Consider the following 18,338-nt stretch of genomic DNA (forward strand, 5'->3'; position numbering starts at 1 on the left):
AATACTAATAATAATAATACTTGAAAAATGGAGCAAAGTCTCTTTTTGCAGTCCTCCCAACCAAGGCGAGGTTGTTTATCACTTTGGGAAGATGTTTGGTTGCCTTCCTTGTCTGTCTGCTTTGGGCCCTTAAGCTGATTTAGCTACACAAGCACGTTCTCTTCAAAGCATGTCAAGATTTTCTACGCACACTAATGAGGTAAATGGATGGCTTTTGTTTTCTTCACAGTTTTAACTTCCCCCAAAGTGTTCTCATGACTTATACAAGAGCTGTTGCGGAAATCAGCCTTGAGCATTTGATCAAATTTCTAACTCTACAGAGTGATCAATTTGTGGTGCAATATTCTGCCACACAAGTATACACATAATCTCACATTCACATAAACAGCACAATGCACCCACATATATATTATTTATTATATATACATACATACCCCATAAGGTCCCTAATCTGATTAATCACAGAATGGAACTAAGGCAAATCCTTCCCCTTCTGCAACAAGTACATCAACTCTTGTTGTTGTGCATTTGTAGTTAGAGTTTATTGTCTACCAGGTATAAATTGCCCTTTTAAATGTGTGCCTCGTGACATTTTTGTTGTTGTTGTAGTTGTTGTAAAAATAAAATTTGAAATCTCCTCCCAGTGGAAGTAAATGAAAGGGAATGTCCATCCTAAAGCCTTTAAGTGTCTTTTCCCAGCTGTCTCTAATGCCACGTAGTCATACACCAACGGCACCCTCAAGTGACCATGATTCTAACACTGTTGTTTTTCTTGTGACTAAAATTATATTGTTAAAAACATACACAACACAACACAATATGGAAACTGTGTTGTTAATATCATTATTATTCTCTGGCCCTTTTTGAAAGTTATACTGGGAAATGCTGAAAAATGCTGACTGAAAAAAAAGTTCCCCCCAAGAATATAATTATCACATATTTCCCTCCTGGCGATCACAGAACATTACAGACTGATGATCTGGTAGAGTACAATAGAAACCATTTTCTTGGCAGTGTACACACTCTGAAAGCTTTTATTATCACCATTAGAGACAGTGCTTTGCTCCCCAGAGGATGACCCCTGCTGACTGGTGACTTCTTCTGCCAACAGCAGGTTGACATTTTGGCTTTTAGTGAGACGCCGTGACAACTCTTAGATGGATTGCCATTCAATTTTGACAGACATTTATGGGTCCCAGATGATGAAGCCCACTCACTTTGGTGATGTCCTGATTTTTTTCATACCATAACCACTCCACTTTCACTTATGCTTGATATATGCAGGATCTCTCTGCGTTGTACCCATTGCCGCCTTTCCCTGCTTCGCTATCTCTGAAGCATGAAATTCATTTGTAAATGTGTAGAAATGCCAGTATTTATTGGTTGTTGACTTAAAATTCATTTTCAATGATGAATTTAATTTGTTTCCGACTTTGTCTTCACACAGCAAAATGAGTTTTTCACATTTGTAGTTAGTGAGAGCAAGAGAGAGAAGAGAAGAGCAACCAAGGGAAACAAGCCATTAAAACTTTGTTCTGCCCCCTCCTTCTCTTTGTGTCTCAGTGCTGCTGAATTCACAATATAGTTGTTCATGTGGCCTACATATTCCTCTTTTTCTGTTGTCAGTCAACTGAATGAGTATGAAATTTGATGGAACTTCGATAATATGTTGACCAGCAGGCATTACCAAGCTGCTGAGCCGCTAGATAAGATCATTATTTTATGATCACAACATCGTCAGACAACAAGTAGCTATACTGTCGTTTAAAAAGATTGATTACTGCAGCGAAAATGCATCTGAGACTGTTACCACATCTAAATGAGCTGCAAAAATGTGAGTATTGAGTATTTATGTCTGTAAAATATGGGAAAAGTCAGAAAAACAAAACTATATTAGTTTAGCCTAAAGCACTGCTGTGCCTATACAGTCCCACAGAGCTGCTCATGTGGCTGCAGACCTTTAATCTCTTTTAATGAATTCAAAAATATATTGAAGAAAAAAATCACACACACAAATATACTCACAAACAATGAGCTAAAGGAAAGCCTTGGACTACTGATTGTCCACGTTGAGCTCATTAGCTGACTCTCCAAAGCTCAATAACCACAATGGACTTGAGACAAACAAACAAACAGAACTGCAAGAATAAAAAAGGACACACATTGAAAATGCTAAAGACAATTTATTAGTAGACACTCATCAGTCAGAAATAATAACCACCTGAAGAATGTCTTCCTGAAATACACCATTTGATTGGCAGTGTAAAATAAGGCAGAGGGCTTAAGATCATATTTTATACACTTTTGCACCAACAATAAACAGTTATACATTCACTTGTTACTGTAATTATGCTTTTGATAAATCTGTCCATACACCCACATAAGAAAACTTTGTTAGCAGGGGGCAGGGACTGACAGAGTATTTGCAAGAGTAATACTCATGCAGTAGCAGTTTTGGCCAGAGCTTGGCTATACCTACAGAATCCACAATCTAAACAAAGATTAATTTTTGGAATTGCGAAAGCAAAACACGCTATACTGACAAAGGTTCATACAATTACCATCACTGTGAAAGGGTAATATCACCAAAAGGTCTTCAAAAGTTGATTATAGTGTGTATAGATTTAAATAATATGAATTCCCTTTACCCATAAGTAAATATGTCTCTTTATAAAGTATTTTGTCACATAAAACACATTTCAAGTGAGCTGCAAAGCATATAGCTGAATAGTGACTGCTACCATAGGAAACTAGACATAGGTTGTTCCCAGCATCACAATAGCTCTTTGCATCGTGCCCTTGTAAAAAATATACTTCTGCACACTTCAGTTGTAGCCAGACTTTGTTATCTTGATTTAATGGTTCATTTTGGATTATGTTTATTCAAGGCATTTCTTTGTACATTTAACCCACACAAGTATTCCTTTGCATCTATTAATCTGGTGTCTTCGTTATCATATTTAGTCACTTCATTGCACTCACTGTGCAGTAAGCTTAAACTGTGAATCAGGAATATTTTAAGCTTGGCTGAGGACTCCATTCAGTCAATATAATCTTGAAGATTTACAGTACATGATTATCTGGTGAATGGTTATGTTTCATTTTAACCGCATATCTAATTTGACCTGGTTAATTTTAATCTAACATAAAGGGATATAATAGATCCCTAATGTAAATATGTTAGAGTGCCCAGGACCTAAGAATTGTCTGTCTGTTTCCACAGGTGCACATTGTTACGTGGTCTGAACTGCAAAAAAGTGACTTCATGACTTTAGTGCTCAACAGGGTGGTGTGTTGGGAATATAGCAATCTAGAAATGTTACACACAGGATACTGTATCTCCAGTGTGCGTTTTAGCACACACACACACACACACACACACACACACACACACACATAAGCACATTCACACAGTGGAGTTGCTGTGGGTAAAAATGTCATTAGCCATGATGGGTAAATAGGTGGAATGCAGCTCATCTGTACAGGGTCTATTATCCTATTGAGAGACCAAACAGATTAGGGATAAGTACTTAAAGAGCTAATTTCCAAAATTATATATATCCATTTTCATTAAAAAAGCTTTTGGTACCTCCAAAGCACCGAGTGGTTTCAGTTCATCAATCAGACTTAGTTATCTTCATCACTTTAAATGGTACCACAATTACTTGCAGTCATCTTGTCTCTTGACAGTTCGACTTGTGGTTTTCAGCTGGTGGATATTTTGTTTTGGAAAGAAACTCTTCTGTTGCACAACACTCTACACTGATATTACTGAAATAACAATCAATGACATCAAAAAAGGAAATAAACATACCTTCACCAAGAAGCACTGAATATATATATTTTAGAAATACATAGAAAAATATATAGTCATCTGAATGCCCATTATACAATTTTACACAGTAGTGTCAGTAAAAAGCCTATAAGATAGTGTGGAATAGATGTAATACATACAGAGGGTACGGAGTTGTTGACAGTGTGAGATTTGGAAGTGATAGCTGTTCATGGGGTGTTTAGAGTGATAGATGGAGTTTGGGCACGCTGTTTTCTTTTTTTGCATCCAGTCAAAATGTCAAAATCTTACTTATTTAGACTGTCACAAACCACAAGTTCATACATCTATTTTTGTGCGGGTTTTTTAGTCCTGATTTTTGCAACTTTTATCCATTTGGTTGCCAATGCTGTCAACAGACTCTAGAGAGACTGAATAAGTTTGTAATACTAACAGGCTTTAAGAGGGATTGGCAAGAACATTTTGTACTGGAAGTAGCTAAATGTCCTGCATTGAACAATGGCCACCCAAGTAAATACTTTTAGTGATTGAGGACTGACAGCACACATATGTGTTAGATTAAAGAACAAACCTAACTGACAAAGTTAGAAGTACAAAAATGCTACAGTAAGTGCCCACAGCTTCTGAGTGGGCAGCACTTGACACTGATTTAAAGATTTATACTATTTATAGTGTTTCATTTTGTTACGGTTTATGTTTAGTAAAACCATTTATATTAAATATCTGTATTAGTATGCATTGATACATAGAGGTATACTGATGCCTAACTATCTGTAAGTCAAAAAGTAAATGCAAATATGTCAAATAAAAAAAAGGTTTTGTTTGTTTGTTTGAATAAATTGTAGGTTAACCAAAAACTAATGCAACTGCATTCATATATATTCTGGGATTATTCTAATGACAAGGGGTAAAGAAGTGATTTAAGGACTGTATACTGAAATCACTTCTGAATTTAGGAATGTAATTGGAACCTATATTAAATCCCATCCATGTGGTGCCTACTATAAATCAAACCATAATAAAACACATTTGCGTATGCTATTTGACTTACAGTAAGGCATAATTTAAAGCCTGTTGAACAATAATTAATGCTTTTTTAGAAGCACAACATTTAGGATTTTTATATTCTACCTCACCATGTGCCAGTAGTGAATAAATAACTTGCATTTCACAACTACTTTAGTATTAATATGTCACATGTACCTTTTCATCTCAGAGTTGTCTAAAAAGTAGGATAATCTGGTAGAAATGTATTCATAAAAAGCAGCTTTTGCGAATTCAGAGAAAGTTTGGTCTCTGATCTCTCTGCTTAGATGCAAAGATCCATGTGAGCATGTGAATGAGCCTTTTGATGTTAAGATTTCTATCATGGCAGAGGTGAAGACAAAGTGGAATGTGACCGTGATTCAAGCGACTTGATAGGAGTTGATCAATATAAATCTTTAAAAGGCTTGGAGTAGTTAAACATCAGATAGTCCATGTAGTACAAGTCATAGACTCGTTGTCTCTCCAACATACTGACCTGTGAAAAGTATTTTTCTGTGATCTGCACAGAGGTCCTCATATCATTTGGGTTCCTATCCTTAAAACTGGGCAGTGTGATGTTGGGAGGTGCCCCAGACAATCGCAAGACAAAGTTGGACTCTTCCTTCATGTTTTCAAACTTGCCAATGAAGTCGTAGTTTATGAGACAAGGGTTACAGAGTTGATTCATCTGCTCCCAGTGGATGTCCATTCCCACGGGCCGGTGGACATCCAGCAGGTACTGCACAAACTCCTTGAATGTAACCCCGTCGCCTGTCTTCAAGGCTTCCGAGGATGGGTTTGCCCTGTACTTAGAAATGATTGGTATCCCAAAAGAGGAGTGGTAGTAGATGTTAGGATTTTCAAACTTGTCCCTGTATGCTGACACCATTCTCTCCAAGGGTTCTCGGACAAATATGATTTTGGTGTAGGTCTCCAGACGCCGCATAATTTCTGGATGGCTAAAGACATCAAGTCTCTTGACATGTTGGCCATCGTGGACTGTGTCATGTTTAATGCTTTGAGCATTGCGGGCCTGGCCTGCCAGCACCATCAGGGTCCTCTTCCAGTTGGAGCAGCCTGCCTTGGGCACCTGGCAGTACAACAGCTTGTACTTGTCCTCCACAAAGAGATTTTTCACGTGATGTTGTGTGATGGTCTTGGAGATGCTGCTTTTGTACTTAGCACACACCTCCTTCATCAGTTTTCGGCGTGCTTCCTGCATATCAGGGAAAAAAGAGCCTGAGGCAGAGGAGGAGGAGACTGAGGATGAGGAGGAAGGGGATGAAGAGGATGAGGATGTAGAAGAATTATTTTTGGTGTGACTGATCGGGGGACTTGTTTTTAGTAGTTTACGCTGTCTTTTGGAGACATTAAGGGTGCTCATATCTTGCTCCTGAGACCCAGGAGTGGCCGTCTGTCTCATCTCCTCGAAGTGTGGGAACTGCATCGGAGGAATCTGGCTGGATAAGATGCCTCCTGTTGCTTGATGGTCCTGATAATTGTCAGATTTGCCTCTCTTTCTGTTCTCCGTTGAAAGAGTCTATAAAACAGTATATGACAATACAGGTTGTAATAAGCAGTAGCAGACATACAGCAACATTTTCATTTATTTATTCACTTTTAACTTAATTATGTTACATTTTATTATCAGGAACAACCACATTTACCCCACACCATCACATTTACCCCAGCTATCAGTACTCAAATAGGCCACTTGATGGTGCTGTTTCACTACACCTTAAACAAAGGTCTAACTTTGTTACACACAAATATCACACTGCCCAGTGCCATCCATGACCTATCAATAAACTGAGATGTAACTTCATATAAATGTCTTATAAACACTTAATGGGGAATCTAAATTAGAACCATCTAGTGCCTGATTAGCGTCACTCCATGTCCAAGGCAATCATGCATTCTGACATTTTATTTCAATTAAATGCTGTAATGGCATCATAAAGCCAATGGACTAGATGTATAATTTTAATTTTACAACAGACAAGGTGAGGAGACCATCATGAATCTTGGCTCATCCCCCTTCTGACTTAAATGGTCATATTTTTTCATCTGCAGGGACATCTGGAGGGGAAAAAGAGGGAGTGGCTCCTTGCTGTCTGTTTAATGTGCAAGGCGAGCACAGGGCAGCAACCTATATACCAGACATCATGTTCTCCAGGGTTTGCACTAGTTTAAGTCTCTCACTGGCTCTGACGATCACAGCAGAAATGATAGCAAGCAGGGGTCAGCTGAGAGGAGATACAGTAGGAGTGCTGCATGTCTGATACAAAGGTCTTGGAGTCAAACATGATCTTGCTCTTTCTTCATCTCTCTAAACCTTATAGGTAATAATATGATAAAAGCCTGGTTAAAATGGTCTTTATAATGCTGTGGGGCAATTTAGGACACATTCCCTGTAGTAGTATATATAAACCTTGGACCTTGTTTTGTTCGGGCACATGAGAAACACCTAGTTCTTGTTCAAATAACTGTTTAAGAATACAAGAACTGACCTCAAAATGCAAAGTTGTATGGGTGCAAAGGGACTGATGATAAGTTAGTTCCTATCCAGTAGCTATTAATGCTTGCAAAGCCTAATGGAATAAATTAGCTTCATTTGAATTCATGTGGCTTTTGTCTCTAAATGGAATCCAGAATTGCTGTAAACTAACCAAAATCATAAGCTTCTAATGAAGAAAAAAAATCCAAGGTGTGATCACACCCAGAGAAACCTAAGCCTGGTTATATTGGGACCATTTACTCAGTAAAGTCTGACTGGCTGAACGCACAGTGTGAGGTCAGCCTCTCTACACAGATGCTATCAGACACACTGAGAGGTACAAGGCTGACAATCACTTTTTTGCAACAGATAACAGTTGGGAGCAACCTGTTCATCTGTGTTTTGGGAGAAGTGGAGTAAACACGTACCTCTCTGGACTGCCGAGGAGTGATTCCAAGCTTCACGCCTGGAGAGAGAGAAAAGAGAAAAGAGACGAGAAAATCAGCACTTAAGTAAACAACCTGTATTTTTGTCCTTGTGGAAGAGAGTTAGGAGCGTTTGGTGCATCAGAGGTTTCAATAATTTAACGCTTCCTATTATTTAGCATGTCCACTTTTGATCCGCACAACCACTACTAATCAACTAGTCCACTGAGGGAAGACAGGTAGCTCTATCTGTGTAATGAGCTGCCACAAGCATGAAAAGTTGGTAAATGAGTTGTGCTCCCAGTAGTGGGCTCTAAGGATGAGAAAAGGGAAGAAAAGAGGAGAAGAAGAGAAGGAAAACAAGATGCTTCAAGAAAGAAAGAAAGAAAGAAAGAAAGAAAGAAAGTCCAAAAAATCCAGAAAACCAGAAAGTAGAACCAATGAAAGTTTGAAATTGATGCGAGACCAGAAGAAAGACAGAAAGACAAAGAAAGATGCAGTTTGTTGAATTTGTAGAGGACAGCAGGAGAGTGATGGAGACATACAGCTTGGTTTTGTGGCAGTATTGGGGACAGGTGGTATGTGTATTGGCAGATGTGTGGCAGCAGGACAGACGATGTGTTTAGTGGTCTGTCTCCAGCTGGACATCTCCTTTCCTTAGGTCCCCCCATCCCGCTGATATATAATCAGGCTGACAGCTCTGAGTGGGGATGCATGGCTGCTGATGGGGGGAGTGAAGACACCTCTGCCTGAGTGGCTTGTCACTTCCAATCTGAGAGTGGAAGTGATAGGAACCTGCACAAGGGGGGGGGGGGACCACAACCTTCCCTAAATGATGAGATCTGCAAATCCCCATCTCACACTTAAACACACCTCGAAGGGGAGGGAATAAAATGTGTTGCCCAGATGCAATGTTATTTTAGATTAGTATGCACTGGATAGCTTGGTGTTGCTGTCTGACTCTGTGTGTTGAATCTTTACTTGTCTTCATTCTTCTGAACGAGACACTGGAGCAAAAGCTAGAGGATGAAAAAGAAGAGGAGTGGACTAAGGAGGCGGCGTGTGACATTTTCTAATCTTGTTTGGATGTTGCTGTTGTATTTGATCTGCTAACCCTAATGATAGCTCATGTAGGATGTGCATCTTTGATATCAGTTTACATTAGCGCATGTGAAAACACATGAATATTTATCACAACGCACACAGATGCCATCGCCAGGGAAACACATCGAAGTGTAATAATAGCAACGGCCTTTCGGTGTCTGCTTTCCTTAACTGATAGAAGGAGAAACACAAGCCACTCGTAGACCCAAGCATCTTGTCAAAACACACACTTATTGATCTTGAAAGCCCCATCAAGGTGGTAATTGAAATCTCCAGAGTTTTAATTGGTTCCTTCTAACAGGTACTTTGTCTGCCTGTTGTTAGAAGTTTGTCACATCTGTTGATGTCAGTCCTGTTTTACTTTCCTATCCAATGTTGCTCCTTCCATCAGAGTAGGATTTTAGACCCTTTATTGTGTCAGTCTGCTGAACCACTGAAAGAATTTAAGATTGTTTGATATAACAGCTTCCTGAATATTTAACCTTTATTTATATCATGTGTTCCGCCAAAGGGAAAGGTTTTGAGAAACAGAAAAAATAAAATGCTGCAAGTTTAAATTAGTTTCATGCCCAAGGCATTTAACTGAGTCCTGTTCAGCACTTTGTGATAGAGGTGCTTGTTAAACTTGTTTTGAAAATAAATCTGACATGGCTAATTTGATTAGAGAAATCCAGGCTAATCACAAATAAGGGAGCCAAAATTACTTTTCATGAGAGGAACATTTTTCCATAATAGTGTATAACTGAAACAAGTAATATAACAATGTAAACTGAATTTCATGGGGATTTGTAAACATCATTTATCTCTGTAGTATCTAGTTGGTTGAGGGTAATAGTTGCTGTTTGATTGCAATTTCACACTCAGTCAATTCCACTCAGTATAACTATGCTATTGATTTTTACTGCTGCACTGTGAAATAGTGATAAATTGTTAACACTGAGGTTTCATCTGTGCGATGCAGAAAATTCACCGAGGTAATTCCACATGCAGATATTGATAGGTACAGTAGAAGCCCAAATATTTCTAAAAATAATTTTGTAAATCTTATACGGCTATAAGTCATTAGAGGTCCATACTGTACACAAGTCTGTTGTTACTCTATACTGTAGCATTCACAAAAAGGATTTTCTGCAGTGGTAATGGAGAGATTTGGGATAAATTCACCAAAGGGGAATGCTGTAATGGGAAGAAAACCATCAACCAATAAAGCTGATGTTGTTTTTATCCCCAAGGCAATAAATGTCAAACTATCTTCTCTGAGAAGCTCTAAAGGCGTCATACAAATATAAAGTCCACTGCTCACAGCATAGATCAAAAGAGGACCTCTGATAAGTTTTGCTATTTCACTGTAATTCTGCTGATGACAGAAGCTGATTTAAAAGCAGAATCAGCTCTTGAGCTTTGTCCTCTGCTGCCCTCTAAAATAACCTTGAGCATCAACCTCTCTCAGAGACAAAGCCTCTGAATATTCATGCAGACGACCTGCATTACTGCAAGGATCCACATAAGCAAGGGCCACATCATTAGCAGATCCATTATCATCCTTCCTTCTCAAAGACCCTTGTACAACTCTCTAACAGAGACACACATCAAACATCCTTTTTCCTGCCACCACTGCCAAGAAGGAACAAGGGACAAAAACAATGTGAAATAATGAGCTTGTTAAGTGAAGGATTGTGGCCCCTCTGTTCTGGGACAACTTGTTAAATGTCTGGTTTTATCCTAAGACAGGCCAGGAGGGTGCTAGAAACCAGACAAGGCGTGTCCTCCTCCGGCACACCATTCAGGCTAGGCAGTCATGCTGCGCCATGATAAACCTTTCATTAGTCATTCGGCACACTGAGCCACTGTGACCCCAACCAGCTGTACTCCCCTCTCTACCCAACAAACCACCCACACCTGTACTCTGCACACATTCTCCTCCTCCACTTGACTCTGTGTGGGAATACAGGGCTCTGGCATGCTGGTGTGGTTTATCAGAGGGAAAAAAAACACTTGAGAACAGAGGTATTAGGCTTTAAGCTGTGGTCCATTGATGTTTTAACTTGTTGTGGTAAGAGATAAAATGATGTTTCAGTTGGCACTGAAATCCTTCAGGACTGGGCCAAAGAGAGCAGCTGCTGGGGAGGAGGAGGAGGTGATGGGTGAACAATAAGTGATTTGGGATTGAAGACGTGTTGCAGAGGCTCTCTAAAGACTAAACACAGACCATCTAAAAAATTTGTGTGCATCATCATCTGACGTCTGGCTTGTGTTGTGAGGGAAGGCTTGGAGGCTGCAAGACTTTTATTTTGTGCTCACAACTCACAAGCACACAATGTCCTGTAAATTAAACAAACAACCAGGATACAAAGAAACACTGTTTCAGTAAGAGGAACCATGCCACTATAGAGTAGGATTTAGTAGTTCTAGCTTTAAGCTACTTATATTTCTACTCCGCTACATTTCTGAAGCAGATATTGTACTTTTTTACCCTACTACGTTGATCTGACAGCTATAGTCACTTCTTACTTTGCAGATTGAACATTTTACATACAAAGTATATGATCAACTTATAAAATCAAATGTATTGCCACAGGTTAAACTACTCATACTTAAACAGTATAAAGGTGCTATAATTAGGTACTGACAAAATGCTGCTTACATCATCAACATTATAAAAAATAATAACATATAATAATATAGCACCTAAAGGGTTTATACTGCTCCAGAATGAGTACTTTATCTTTCAAACTTTAAACCTGTGATTTTCATTTGCCGTTTGGGGGCTGTGGAGACAAGCTTGTAAACACAACACTGACATATTATCACCTTTTTAGTTGATATGGTGAATTTGGTTGCAAACAGTTGCTTATTGATACATCAAGCAAATACAGAGCAACATTAACATTAATTTGAAGCTATGTCTCTGGACACCTGATGAATCTCTCCTTTGCACTCTGTTTTGGTCTCCACCAACAACTGGGGGGAATATCTGGCTCTGGTATCAGGCAAGTAGTGTAGTGTTTATTTATTTATTTATTTCTCTGAAAATAGCTGGATGAGAGCACTAGGACTGAACCAAAAGTTGCAGGCCTGAAAACTAAAACAACTGGCTAAACTATGCTATGCCTAATCCAACATTCAGTGCCAATTGCAGGATGCTCCGTCATGTCTGCCAATAGGGTTGGCTGTTGACTACACATTCACCTTCTCTTTGTGATTGTATCTAGATATAAATGTATGTTGTACTGTAGCAGAGATGTTATTTTATCCAAACAATTTAATTGATAACCTTAACTTGACTTTTCAGGTGCTGTGGTATCTGGCAATTAAAACTTTTTACTCTGTTTTTCAAACTCTTCACTCACTGAATTCCCTCTCCACCTGCTAGACTCAGTGCCATGAGCAGGCAACACGCATCAGAAGACATGCCGCCTACAAAGGTTGAAAGATGAAGTATCTTTTTCTCAGGCCAAATGACACAGCAGTTTCATTATTGCTGAGTTTTTGTATTCATTTTTACATTTCTGGCTCTGTGTCCTAATTACACCTTATTAGTCTGAACTGTTTGTTTTAAGCACAGGCTAATTACAGGCTTTAGATTCATGGTAAGGTTTCTTGTTTTCACTTCTGTCAGTGTCAATGCAGTTCCTTCCACTCATCAATAGAGGTTGATAAAGGTCACAGATTACATTATAGTTAATGAGGCCACACTTGGTGATATGGTAGTATGACTCTATATTACATTTATGATTGGCTGAAGTAAATGAATGAGAGTGTGAGATGTGAGCAGTCGAAAAATACTGTTACATTTTATTGAGTGTAGATCAAAGCTGTATTCGCATTGTATTGTAAAATATAATGTGTGGTAATTCTACTGATAAAGAACATTGCAATTATATGGCTTGCTAAGCAGTAAGTGTATTAACCTGTCTCTTGAGCTCCCCTCCTAAACTTCATCATGACATTATTCTGACCTCCTAAGTGCAATTGCTTTTCACTGCACCTCACATAAATCCATAAATTACATGATGTTCACAATGCCATGTATGGGTTCCCCTTCCAACTCTGACCCCACATGAAGGTCAAGTGTTGGGAAGACTCGTAAATCGTCAGGGATGTGCTCTCTCATTAGATGTTGATGCTCATTAGATGATAATTCAAACGAAAAAAGAGGACGCTTCCTCCAAACCCCTGCCACATTAAATCAGTGTGCCTTCCATGGACCATAAATAACACATGGTTTGGCTCATAATTGTCTGTGGCAGAGCACAGGCTGAGCATACAAAGTCTACATCAACATTCAGTGAGGTAAAAACTGAGCTCACTTGAAGACTATTTATGACGTGAGACTGTGGTGCTGCATTAACACCTTTGCACTATTTTCAGAGCACTTTGCTTTCCTGCTCTGAGGTAGCAACTGAGCTGAGCAGCTCATGTGATATCACTTGCATCATAGAATCACACCTATCTACTGTATGAATCTGCGAATTGGTTAAGCATGCTACATTGTAAAGTTGTATATTATATACTGTATTAATATAGATTTTTGTATACATCTATATCTATCTATACACACACACATACATATATATATATATACACATACATACACATAGATTTTTAAGTTATAATTTATATATATATATATATACACACACACATATATATATAAGTTATTAAGGTGTTTTTACAGAGAAGAACTTTATCTTAGAGTAATTAAATGATGAAATTGAGGCAAGGGGATGTGTTCCCTCTAAATGGAGATATTCTGTATCGCTTTAGGAATAAAACCTTCCTTATATAGACAGAAATTTGTGAAACCACATTTAAAGATAAAGTGAAACTGCCTCTATAGGGTGATAAAGTAGGTAGCTATAATAATAATCTCCCTCATGTTTTAATTTGCTCCAATATTGAGCTTATTTTTCTGTGCTATTCTTTCTCTCATGCTGGTAACACTGGGACTGAACACAGCAGGAGGGGAAATAATGAACTACACAGATAGGAAGAGGCTGAAAGGGGGTACCAAATGTGGTGCTATTATGACAATTCATTTTGACAACAATATATTCTCTGAGTCAGTTCTACTTGGGGTACTCTCAAGGTTAGGGAGATGCATAGACTTAGGGCAGATTTCCATGGAAACAGAGAACGCTGGAGAGCTGTAAGTGGGGCGGCTTGTGGGAGGCGGCTTGTTGTAATACCGTGTAGAGGACGAGGCCTGGTAGCTTGCATGAGAATGGATGTGTAAACAAATGCTACCTGTCAGCTCTGAGCCTGGGGTTAAGTGAATTATCACAGCCGAGATGAGGTGCAGAAGGATTTAATTGGCACATTTCTTATTTCAGTGCTGCAGAGATCTTGACCCATGCATAGAGTACACAATGCAGTACTCTCTTTATAAACCACTTCATCGCCGATGACAATGGGAAGCTGATGGGATTCATAAGGTCCACACAGTACATATGTGAACTCCTCTCAAACAATTTCAGGCTTCTTACCAGAAAAACTTTCCAAAATAAGTCACAAATTCTGCAGGCGGAGTTGCTGTATACTGTCTTGAAACTTGCACAGATAAAGAAGAAGATTCAATAGAGATGATGACACGAGAGGAGTGATGTGCTCTCATGTATCTATAGCCTGAGTAGCAAGTCAGCTATTCAAAGGAGAAGAGGAGACAGACGCACTGAAAACTATAAAGACTGAAGTCTAAGACATAGAAGGATGTAGACTATGAAAAAAAAAACTTGGTAATGACATTATGAGATTTGGTAATATTCTAACATGCTGGATAATAATAAGCACAGATCTGGCTATGTCTGTCAATGTTTCCTTACTAGCCATCAAAGATTTTAGCAATGTTTCAGAAATTTACTTTGAATGAACCCATACTGAGACTTGTTTGTTAATTCAAAGGTTTACACAGTGGGCAGAATAGATGTCCTGATGGAAGCAAAATGGACTGAATTTAAGATTAAGTTTAATTTTCAAAACAAGAAGATACAGACATATCTCAGGTTGCAAGCTCAGTGATCATTGTGAAGTGTGAGGACAAACTAGTTTCATTCTATATTCTCATTTTGATGTTTTCTAAATACTAAGGTCTAAATACTGCACTTCCCATGAGCCTTGGGGCACAAATCAGCAATAGCAAATTTAAAATGTTTTGAAGAAATCACTGTGTCATAGTTGCATTTTTCACGAACAATTGAGCCAGAATTTAAATATCTATTGACTTAAGCTGCAGATTGTCGTTTCAGATTTCTGAACACCGTCATTTTAAGCTTTCACCTGCCTCCAGCAGCCCTCCTCTGCTGCTCTTCCCGAGATTTCCTACATTGCTTTCCATTATAGGTTTTTTGGTAGTTTATCCTTGTCTGAATTGATTGTAAAGCCCTTTCAGGCAAATTTGTAATCTGGGATATTATGCTATCTATATAAATCTGACTTAACTTGACTTGATTTGTGCATTTACTCCTGCAGAATATAGACAGTAACAGTAACCATGTCAGACTACTCTTAATTTATTTTATTTCTCTTATACTTCGTTATACTGTAGAAGAGTTTATTCCTCAAATATGTACAACAAATATTCAGATGACACACCCATTCTCAGAGTCCTCATTTACTCTGTTATGGCTTATCAAAAAAATCAATAATGAGTTTTTCCTTCCTTTCTTTACCTAAAGGTCTCAGAATCAAAGGGCATGCTCATTAGCTCTCCCTATAGAAACACAATTTTCAACCATCCATATCTTGGCATTGCCTTAAACAGTGTACTCATTTACAACCAGCACTCCACCAACATCAACAAGGGCTATCAACAAAAACTTTCAATCATCTGTAAATAAAGTAACAATGTACATCTTCCTGCTGTACCACACAGTCATCCAATCAATCACGTTAGAACCGATCACTTTTTTCTTCAAATTCAGTATGACAAACGGAAACGTTTTTAAAAAAAATGGACACAGTTGTCCATCTGATTATTCTTCCAACTTCTATTTGCTTGAAATAACCTCCACTGCCCCGACATGAAAAACACTCAATTGTAATCAATTGACCACTCGCTCTACTGTCGCTTTACTCTCCCTCCCTCTCTCCTGCTGATGCAGGACAATCATGTACAGGAGGGCCTGCTTCAGCAAATGCTTTATTCGCACACTACACGTTACATTCAAAATGAATAAATACACAGCAAATAAGACCTCCAGAAGGTTTGAAATCTTGCGTATTCAGCTGTTCAGGACATAACAGTTGAAGGGTCATGGAGAGATACAATTATGTGAAGGGGAAACCACCTCATAAAACAAACACTGTCACTGCATCTCTTTGATTCAAACATACAGAGAAATTCTGTAAAATCTCAAAAGAATGTAACCCCATGAAAATTACAGTTGGGTTTATTACGTGTATTTTATTGTTGGCTTCATGTTCATTCATTTTCATCAAGTGTGAGTTCATTAAGAGAGCTGTGTTTGTGACTGTAGTTGCTTTGAGTAGCCACAAGGGGAAGCTTCATGTCGAGTAGATACGGGAAATTCAGGGAGGGTGTGCTTTGCATGCTGGGACACTGATGCCACACCGATCTGGATTTATTTTCATGGACACGAGTTGTATGTTTGTGTTATGAGAACTCCTGGACGGCTGCGACCGGGGAAATTGCTGTGACTTGTTTTGTTTACCGAGGACTCCGGTGAGTTTGTATGCTGCCTGCTAATAATATGCTAATTGATAAGCACATGTTCAGTCATTATAAATGCTAATATTGAATGTTCTTATGTTACCAAAAAAAAAAGAAAGATATTTCAGTGAGTTAGTATGCTGAGTTGAGTTGTAAATGTAATTGTTCACATGATAATTTGTACTGCGCCATATTCAAGGTTGATGAGTGTAAATTGTCCCCTAATGCTTATGATATTTACTGAGTTAAGTTCATTTTGAGATGGTTGAAACACAATAATTGATACAGATAATAATTTGTGCAACGTGGTTTATTTAATACCGTAAAAGATAGTAATATAGTTGTTTATAGGTTGCATTTAAGTAGGAGAGATACAAGAAATATAATTCTGAACAGAAATTAATTGATAACTTCGAAGAGGATGCACAACCCTTCATCCTCCTCATCTTTGTGAAGAGTCACACCTGGATCAGATAAGATCTGAACAAGGTACGGCACACATACATACTACCCGGGTCGCACATACACTACATAGACTTTGACAGACATGGATTATAATGGACTGTGGACTGAACTTTGCAATCAGAACAGCTGTAAGCTGGAAAGGACACTTTATTTATTTATTTTAGGGATGCACAATATTAATCGGACCAATAAAATATCGGCCAATATGGGGAGAAATTACGTCATTTTTTATCGATCCGATAGGTTCATTTTAACCGATAAAAAGATCCGATAATCTAATGAAATTGGAGAAATTGTTTGCAGGCTGGGTAGCCCCAAAAGTTATCGCGCCTTATTGGCAGGACCCAAGCCTGGCCCCGTCTCTGCCAGACTAATAATGAACATGTCTTCACCTGTGTGGTCGTTTTTCATAGTGGCAGAAAATAACAACAGCGTTGCTGTTTGCAAAAGTTGTTCAGGAGGATTCCGAGAGGAGGAAAGAAGACTTCGAGTTTCAATATGACGCAGTGTTTGTAATAAGCGGTATTAAAGAATATGAAGCAGCAGGTAGCAGCTAGAGGTGCTACTGAGGCTAAAACAACACAGTGTGGATGATTGACACCTATCACCTGTCGACCAATCAGAGTCAGGAGAATCTATTAGTACCGCCCACATTCACATTTGACCCACCAATGACGATCCAGAATGAAGTAAACCCAAAGGTAGTATATCGCAGCAAGAGGTCTCACTTCACTGTCAAAGCCTCTTTGTCTTTATGTAACAACCAGGAGCTTCGTGGTTGATTCAAACTAAAGCAGAGACATTAGCAGGAGACATTAGCAGCGTTTCTTCGCGCTGGAATAGAACTTTTGACACGAAACAGCAAAAATCAGACATACTGTATCATTTTGTGGGTTTTGTTGCTACTCTTTGGGGGATAGCTCGCCGAGTTTTCATCGCACAGTGATGAGACACATATCTTTGTAAGATATATTTTTATTTTTTGGATGTGGATAAGTTCAGCGGGCCGTATTGAAAAGCCTAACGGGTCGCATGCGGCCCGCGGGCTGTAGTTTGCCCATGTCTGGTCTAAATGAATGCGAGAGCGAGGGGGCGAGGGAGCAGGCGAGAGAGCGTGCACCTGGGTGCGTCAGGTGTATGAAGTACGGCGCACGAGCGAGGTTGATGTGTGAGACCGGGAGTGTTATGTTGGTTTTTTTGGCGTGGTTACGGCCGACACGACAGTCACCGAGTCCTGAACCAAACCGTTCAGCAATAAATGCAGTTTGTTCAATATCGCCGTCCGGCTGGACACTACAGTAGTAACGAGTAACGATTCAGCACATTAAAAATGTATCGGAGTAAAAGTATTAAATTCAT

At 38.9% G+C, this 18,338-nt stretch overlaps 1 protein-coding gene and 1 long non-coding RNA gene across 3 annotated transcripts in view; one reads left to right on the plus strand and one right to left on the minus strand.

Moving 5' to 3' along the window:
- Window positions 1–2,203: 2,203 nt before the first annotated feature.
- chst8 (carbohydrate (N-acetylgalactosamine 4-0) sulfotransferase 8) overlaps window positions 2,204–18,338 on the minus strand; it is a 165,410-nt gene continuing 149,275 nt past the window's right edge. For both annotated transcript variants that reach the window (XM_027281305.1, XM_027281304.1), the window contains 2 exons: window positions 7,745–7,782; window positions 2,204–6,359 (listed from right to left, as the gene is read on the minus strand). In XM_027281305.1, coding sequence (XP_027137106.1) covers window positions 5,223–6,359; window positions 7,745–7,782 — 1,175 coding nt within the window. In that variant the 3' untranslated portion in view covers window positions 2,204–5,222. The remainder of the gene's footprint in view (window positions 6,360–7,744; window positions 7,783–18,338) is intronic.
- LOC113746291 (uncharacterized) overlaps window positions 16,222–18,338 on the plus strand; it is a 37,295-nt gene continuing 35,178 nt past the window's right edge. The window contains exons 1-2 of the long non-coding RNA XR_003462729.1: window positions 16,222–16,526; window positions 16,911–17,003. This is a non-coding gene — a long non-coding RNA (uncharacterized LOC113746291). The remainder of the gene's footprint in view (window positions 16,527–16,910; window positions 17,004–18,338) is intronic.

The sequence above is a fragment of the Larimichthys crocea genome, chromosome VIII (assembly GCF_000972845.2).
Source record: "Larimichthys crocea isolate SSNF chromosome VIII, L_crocea_2.0, whole genome shotgun sequence".
Lineage (NCBI taxonomy): Eukaryota > Metazoa > Chordata > Actinopteri > Sciaenidae > Larimichthys > Larimichthys crocea.